The 8,760-nt window shown below is 34.1% G+C and overlaps 1 protein-coding gene across 9 annotated transcripts in view; it reads left to right on the top strand.

The window, feature by feature from the left end:
• LOC108375723 (small conductance calcium-activated potassium channel protein) overlaps window positions 1-8,760 on the top strand; it is a 387,259-nt gene that overhangs the window by 277,553 nt on the left and 100,946 nt on the right. For 7 of the 9 annotated variants that reach the window (XM_017631912.1, XM_017631890.1, XM_017631898.1 and 4 more), the window contains 2 exons: window positions 1,292-1,427; window positions 5,467-5,577. In XM_017631912.1, coding sequence (XP_017487401.1) covers window positions 1,292-1,427; window positions 5,467-5,577 — 247 coding nt within the window. The remainder of the gene's footprint in view (window positions 1-1,291; window positions 1,428-5,466; window positions 5,578-8,760) is intronic. The other 2 variants (XM_017631875.1, XM_017631928.1) reach the window with 1 other exon arrangement.

Below are 8,760 nucleotides of genomic sequence, written 5' to 3'. Positions count from 1 at the left end.
TTTTTTTTTAATTTGATCAACCATTTTGAATTTAAAAAAGTTGACTTCAGATTCGTAATCGGCGACCCCAAAAATTCTCGAGTGCCGGGTTTCGAACAAATCCAATCATTTAAAAAAAAATGGATCGCCATTTTGGATCCGCCATTTTGAACTTAGAAAAACCGACTTCAAATTCCTAATTAGCAACCCCAGGAACCCCCTGGTAACAAGTTCCAACCCATGACAATGCGTAAATCGTGCAGTATCAACGTTTTAATTTTACTAGTGTCTTTTCGAGAGCATATTTTCGGGAACTAGATCCATTCTAATTGTCCAAGCCAGGTGTGTAATTAAGGGAAAGCTCCCCATTAATACCAGAGTAATTATATGTAAAAACCACATTTTTAGCTGCATTTTAACATATCAAGAAAATAAAAAAAATTTAGAACATCAGCGTTTTTATAAAAAACCGACCAGCGTGACCTCTAAGAAAACTTTTTTTCAAAATAAAAAAATACGTGTATCTTTTTTATCACAAATAACAATAATTTGAGGTAGCGTTTATGATTTTCCAAAAAAACAATTTTTTGAACCACTCTAATGTACTTATTACTACTAATGTTTTTTATATCCATTTATGCTTACATATTCTATTTGCAAGTGTTATCTAAAAATTGTGTTTCGAGAGCCTAGCCTTATTTGTAAAAAATAGATCCGTGCGAAATAATGTAAAAAATATTTCGATAAATTTGTTTAATTTTTACGAATTACGCGCACTACATAATCAGGTAATTCTCAAGGTGCCATAGCAGTAATATTGTTTATTCTTTATATACACTTTTGTTAATTTTAGTTTATAAGATTTATAAAACAAGATTTATTAATAAATAAACACAAGTACAAAAAAAAACATTTCAAAACGTTTAAAAATATTTGGTCGTTGTGAATATCATAAAATTTATTTTTATTCTTTATGGAGTGTTTGACAATGTGGCTCCTTACGACACCATTTGACTACCCTAAATGTTTATTTCAGCATCAAAAGCCTTAATTTTAAATACACTATACATAAGATGAGAGCTTATTGAAATACTCTACTGTTAAAACCGATACACAAACACACAAATACAAATGTCCTTGGAACACGATTCTATCCACGCATACTCGTACGAAAGCAGATCTTCTCACGTCAAATGTAGATTAGAAATGAAATGTTTTTTAATCATATTTGGTTGAGTTTTATCCACCGATGCAAGCAGAAATATCATTTTCTTTATGTATGTACATATGTGTGTATCTACAACCCGTACAGGTTTCATGATGAAGAGCATGCAAATCTTTTGAATGCAATGTGGCTGATAGCAATAACCTTTCTAAGTGTCGGTTTCGGTGATATTGTACCCAATACGTATTGTGGACGCGGTATTGCCGTCACTACAGGAATAATGGTGAGTGCTGCAACAACGTACAAATTTGCACATGTAAGGAAAGTAAAAAAGAACCAACTATAACATACTTTTATATGTATGTAGTTCTGCGTTTACTGCTTATTTTTTCAAATTTAAGCGATCTTACTCATACTATGTATCATGTTCAATAGAAGAAATGTATTTCCTATACAGGGGAACCAAAGAAAAAAAAAAAACATTGATGGACAGACACGCAAATTATAGTATAGAATTTTACTTTTGCTATAATGATTAGGGGTATTCTCTGAGTCTTGCAAAGCACTTGCACGGTGCACAGATTGCACGGTAAAAACCGGTTTCCGTATGAGACAGCTTTGCAACCGTGCAATCCGTGCACCGTGCAAGGGCTTTACAAGACTCAGAGAATACCCCTATTGTAATTAGTGTTCATGATTTGCTTTTTTGACTGTCCAGGTATTTTTTTATTTAATTTTTTCCACACAAAAAAAATTTGTGCGTACATATGTATGTATGTACATATGTACATGGCGTCTTTGTTTATATGAAATTCAGAGACCGTAACGATTATAAGTTTTATTTAAAAATTACTCTTTAATAAATATTTTCTGAGCTCTATTTATGCTAAGTAAATAATAAATATAACTCTGCTTCTTGAACTATAATATTATATATTTACTTGGAAAAATTTTGTTTTTTAGTTTTATTTTTTGCTTGAAAAAAAATATTTTTCAGTTTTTTTTCTGATAATATTTTTTTAAACTGAATTTTTTGTTTCAAAAATATAAATTATCTTTTCTTGGTTTTAGTTTTTATTATAAAATTAAAAATTTGTTTTTGTTATTTTATGGCCTTTATAACAATTATATTCAACAATTTTTAATGAGCTTGAGGCCGTTTTTAATGAAAAACTTATTGTGGAAAAGCAACAATAATGTGAAAAAATGGTAGAAGTGATAGCTATTTCGGAAATCACCACATTTCCTCATCAGACTTCTTTCAGTAGGCTTCGAACCGACGATCCCATTGACTCAGCCAGTTGCCTATGCACTGTGCTAAGTTCGCCTTGTACATTATGAAAAAGTGGGAAAAAAGCAACTATAATTTAGCTGAAATGCCCAGCTAACAACGGTCCATTCCTTGATTCCCCACGCAAACTGCAATTCCCCGAAAATCGGGGTAATTCCACACGAGTTGGCTTCACTGATAAGGATACAATTTTTCAAGGGAAACTTATTATTTTTTACTTAAATTGTTTTAATTAATTGCCACAGAATTTAATAGTCTTGTTTTTTTTTTGTACAGTAGCCATGTTAGGCATAGGCTAATGTGACCAACCGTACTTCTTTCGGAAGTACAGTACTTCTTTTTTCGCTCTTGTACTTCGTACTTCGAAGTACAGTCAAATGTACTTCTTTGCGATATTTGGTACTTCAGGAGGGAGATTCTGTAACCAGTTAGCGACAATTTTCGGATCGCTATCACACCTTTTGACGCTTGATATAAATGTTTATTGCGTCAAGAAGTGCGATAGCGATTCGAAAACTGTCGCTAACTGGTTAGAGAATCTCCCCCCAAGGTCCTCTAATTCTCCGATCTTCTGGCATGGCATCAAACCATTAAAGTCGCCGGGGACCGATGGCGTCATACCTGCGCAGTTGCAAAGGGCTCTGAAGGTGTCGTGAAATAGGTTGGATCGTATTTATGCGAACAGCGTAAGGACCGGGTACATCCCCAAGTCTTGGAGGGTGGTCAGTGTTGCGTTCATCCCGAAGGCCGGAAAAGGCTCTCTTGTTTCCCCTAGGGATTTTTGCTAAAAACGCTTTTGCTAAAACGGTAAAGAGACTGATAGACCTGTACATAAGAAACGCGATTCCTCGTGACTGTCTTTCAAGAGCTCAATATGCTTATATTATTGCAAAGATCGGTGAATACCGCCCTGCACACATTGGTAAAGTGGTCAGAGGAAGCCTTCACGCATGAAGATTATGCAGTAGGGACCTACTTCGATATCGAGGGAGCCTTCAACAATGTCACTCCAGAGACAATAGTCAAGTATATTCATAATCTGTGGATAGAAACCAACCTATAAGCTTACTTCGTGACAGAACTGTCGCCCTGGAGTGGGGGAGTATCTGCACTCAGTGCAAAGTCAGTGGGCGCACTCCACAAGGTGGTGTTTTATCTCCCCTGCCCTCGATTGCGGTTGTAAACGACCTTCTAGGGGGACTCGAAAAAGTGGGCTGTCGGGTGATCGCCTATGAAGATTATGTGGAACTTTTGGTAAAGGGACGATTTCTATACACCATTTTTGATCTGGCTTAAGGTTACCTGAACCAGGTAACTAGGTGGGCAATCAACGGCGGCTGCCGTAGAAGCCTAATATTGCGGAAAGGGTAGGAAAGGTGTCGGTTGCCTTGTACTGCTGTAGGGAAGCTATCGGTAAAAGGTGGGGTCTCTCGCCCAAATTAATTATTAGCTCTAGGAAACCAGATTTAAGCCTATATTGTATCAAGGAGCCCTTGTCTGGTGGAACTCACTAGGGAAGGCTACACTTGTAAAACGGGAATTAGCGGTGCATTAACAACCGCACCTACACTGACGCTTAACATACATATGTTGAACACGGCGCATGCGGGTATTGCAGACAGAATTATCGCAGCGCGAACTGCTATTAGGCTAAGGTAAACCGGGTCCTTTTGTGACATAAAAAAGGAAAAGAAGGTGTTTTTCTGCTAAAGCAAATGTTTTTATAGGGCACTTTAAAACACGTTACCTCTCAAGGGCTAGTGATGGGGGGGGATTTCGACTGATCCTTTTCTATCAGCTGTCAAGAGGAAGATGAAGTGGAATCATCTCCACACTTTCTTTTAGACTGTCCAACCTTCGCGAGGCTAAGATGGAAGCATTTTGGCTCGCACTTCTGAACATACACTGAGCTCTTAGGGGTCGAAATAAGCCGTATTCGAAATTTCGTAATCAGCTCGCGGCATTAACTTAACCTAACCTAACCTGTACTTCTTTGAGCTATGAAATAGTTGGTCACATTAGGCATAGCATAAAATTGAAAAGACTGCAGGACATTGTTATGGGTCAAACACTACTTAACCAAGTTCTGCCCAACACGATAGGCTCATTACCTAGGTATAATAGGGCCAAGGCAAATTGTGAAAATAATTCAATTAGGAAAATGCAACGCGCTTCTTCCATACAATAATGAAATAATGGTTGAAATGATTTTTGGGAATTCGCATGGTATAATAAAAGCTAAATATGTATGTATACTATGTTTTATATATTTGTCAGTTTAAACACATTTTGGTGAAGTTACAAATTTCCCTAAAAATATTTTGACCGTTGTTTTACGTTGGCAAAATACGACTTAAAAAAATTACGATTCAATTATTTACATACATTTTATTTACATACGTGCATTTATACACATGAACTAAATATGTTTAATATACTTAAGTGTAGCGTTAATTATTTAAACCGTCATTCCTGCAAATTTGACGTTTTCGGCATTTTCGACGAGAGTAAGCTATACGCAGACAATATAAACTGGGCACACTATTTAGCTGATATGGATGCAGGTTAAATTTTAAATTTCATTACTTTCGATTCGTACAAAAACCAGAAGTTGCCCCAATATTTACATAAAATTAAATAATACACACGTGTACGTAAATAGTACGGTAAAGTTTATAAAGAAAACGGCGTAAAACGTTCTACCTTTATAACAATAATGAGGAGTATTCTTGTAATCATATGAATCGAAAATTTGAAGTTTTTGTATAGAAAGTGATAGGAAAATTTCATTATTTTCGATTCGTACAAAAACCAGAAGTTGCCCCAATATTTACATAAAATTAAATAATACACACGTGTACGTAAATAGTACGGTAAAGTTTATAAAGAAAACGTCGGGTTGAGATTTAATAAGAGTTCCGAATATTGAGAGCAATATTTTTGGTGATTCAGTCAACTATTACAAATCTCTATACTTATGCATAAACTATAAGTAATTATTTAAAAACTAATGTCTAAAAATATATTACAGGGTGCTGGATGTACGGCATTGCTTGTTGCGGTCGTCTCAAGGAAACTGGAACTAACTCGCGCGGAGAAGCATGTGCATAACTTCATGATGGACACACAATTAACGAAAAGGGTATTCGAAAGATGTGTTGAAATTTTTCGCAAACCGCATAATCACTTTAGTTATAATTTTTATTTGGAAACAATGCACTCGCATTAGAACTTATCATTGTGGTCATTTTCAATAAATATTCGCACTTATCCATAAAATAGTAATTATCTATATACATACGTAACTATTTATGTATATACGAATATTAATTAATATCTAAGGTCAAGTTTTCTATCAAATACATTTTTTATTTAACTCACATGCAGTATTTGCTCAGACCAAAGAAATACATAAGCACATATACTGTACATACATCCCATCGNGGCAGCTGAGATAGGGCGTTTTTGAAACGAATTCTGAAATAGGGCGTTCTTGAAAAGTTTTTTGAGATAGAATGTTTTCGAACTGGCTGCCGAGATAGGTCGATCTTCCACTCAGCCATCGATATACTGTACATACATCCCATCAGTTCTATGGAGTGTTATCAAAGTGTGTATCTGATTAATGATTAAAAATGGATTATTGAAATGTTAATCGCGATTAACGATTAAAATTATTAATCATAATCATCTGTAAGATTAATTATTACATTTTTGTAATCGTTAATCGTCGGTTGTGACTACGATAAATAAATGTTAATCATTAATCGTTAATACAATTTAAAAAAATCCTATCAAGTGGTCTAGTTTGCCCCGGTAACAGTTATTTTTTTGTGTTTGACGCTTATAAAAACACATACTATATAAAAAAAAAGTATTATTAGTTATTATTATTAGTAATATATAAACTACTTAGGAATTTTTACAACCCATCGCACATGTGCAGAGGGAGTTTAAAACCTAGTTTGCATATCGCAACCGACTTACTGACCATGTGTACGCAAGACAATTTCAGCATAAATTATTTAATCACCAAACGTACTTAATCAAATTAAGGTTTAATGATTATAAATAAATGTTTTTAATTACGGTTATGGTTAACTGGTTAGTCCCAGTTAATTAAATAATTGATTCAAAAATCAATCGATTAGGGTCAACACTGGCTCCATGCATGACAAGATAAAACCCAGCAGCCGGATTCCAACTTTCGCTCTCGGTAAAACTCCATCGCCAAGAAATGCTAAATGAATTTTAGTAATTTTTACCGATTTCACGATTCTATCGCATTTCTAAAAATCTCCATTTTTTATTCATTTTTTGGCCGATTTTAGTAATGAACAAAATGAACCGGATAAAGTGAATGAACTGTTTTGACAGCTCATATAGCTGAAGTTGCGATTTGAGCGCATTTTACAACTCTCAAAATCTCTATTTTTCGCTTAAACAACAGTGTTGCCACTTCGTGAGTAATTCCACAAAACGTGTGGAATTTTGGGTGCGCTTGAGTATTTTTTGAGGATTTTTATTTTGAGGAATTTTCTCGCGATATATTTGCAGATAACAAATGGAACTATGTTTTACACAACAGAGTTGTTAAATCGCTCTGGAAATTTTTGAACAAAAAGCTTTTCGAAGTTTTACAAGGAGCGAAAGCGGCTTGTCTAACATTCTTCAAACCTAATTTTCGCATTTCGCCATACACCATGCAAACATGACTCGTTCAAGTAAAGAATTTTTCCGGTTTACAATGTAAAAGAGTTCGATTTTTCTCTCTTGCGTTAACATGACGGCCAGAAAGTCAATCGTTATATTTTCAACTTATTTTGAACTTGCAAAATCTCGATATCGAATGGAGAGAACACGCCTTGTTTGATCATAAGAATATTCATATTGATTCGTCATTAGATTCAGAAAATTATAGGTTTTTAAATTAAAAGATTCCTCAGGTTCATAAGCATAAGTTTCCAAATTATAAAAAAGTATCTGCATTACTAATATAACCCTTTTCTAATTCTTTAGTAGAACGTTTATTTAATAGTTTAAAAACTGACTTGAGAACCAGATTAAGCACTAATATAGTTGCAGCAATATTATATACAAAGCAAGGCATAAAAAATAACGGTGATACTTTGTTTGAGCAGCAAGAACAAATGTACCAATTGAATTGGAGAATGTAATTAATTTTTATACTAAGTACCTGTAAATAGTAGTACATAATACTCATATCTGTAATAAGAAAATTGTGAGTAATTTGTTCGGATTTTGAGGATTTTTCATTTGTTTTTGAGGAATTTGGCAATTTTTTTGTGGCAACACTGTTAAAAAAAGTATATAAAATGCTGCACAAAAAAAGTTTATCAATAAAGCAATAGCTAATTTTTCTGTTTTTGTTCGTTGAAAACAAACAAATTTGTAATTAAGGCCAAAATACAATAGCGCAGTGGCAGTGACAGTTTATAAAATCAGCTGTTACTGCTAATATTGGCAGTCACTGCCGCAGCAAATACAATACGGCGTTGTCAGTGACAGCTTTTTTTGACATTCCCTTTTTTTTGTTTACGATTTTGTTGTTGTCTTTTAGGCTTCAGTGACATGCACAGAAGTTGGCTGCATTTTATTTACATATGTCAAATTCAGCACGCGAAGTTTGCTGCGATGAAGGCAGTGGCAGTGAATTTAGAATTTGGGCTAAACTGAGCAGTACTGCCAGCTGCCACTGCTGTATTGTGAGTCGCTTCATTGGACACCACACTTTCTAAAAAAACAGCTGATTTCGAAAAACTGCCACTGCCACTGCCGCTGCGTTATTGTATTTTGGGCTTTAATCGGAAAAATTAAATACACCAAAGGAAGAAGAGTGACAAAAGAAAAAAAATGTATGCTTGTACAATATTTTGAGAAGGTTCATTGAAATAAGGCAAATCTAAATGATTTCATGAATCGATTAATTATATTATANCATTGAAATAAGGCAAATCTAAATGATTTCATGAATCGATTAATTATATTGAAATTCTTAAATTTAAAAAAATATATTTACTACGTGTTGTCCTCTCACTTTGTCTTACAAAATATCTTATTTTCATTTAAGGTCTCATTCTTCTCAAATTCTCCTCCGATATTATTTATAATAAAAATTCTAATGCTTCTTTGTGACACAAAAGTCTTGCCTAGTGAAATGAATACGGATGTTCTTGAAACTAATTTGAACCAAAAAATAAACATGGTAATATATACACTGAGCAAAAAAAATTAATTTGATTGTTCGAACAAATGGCAACACTCCTAAATAATTGAATAATTTGAATGTATCTTTCTAAACACG

The sequence above is a fragment of the Rhagoletis zephyria genome, unplaced genomic scaffold (genome assembly GCF_001687245.7).
Source record: "Rhagoletis zephyria isolate East Lansing unplaced genomic scaffold, Rhagoletis_zephyria_1.1 Rzeph_scaffold_00094, whole genome shotgun sequence".
Lineage (NCBI taxonomy): Eukaryota > Metazoa > Arthropoda > Insecta > Diptera > Tephritidae > Rhagoletis > Rhagoletis zephyria.
This window is presented reverse-complemented; position numbering and strand designations above follow the sequence as displayed.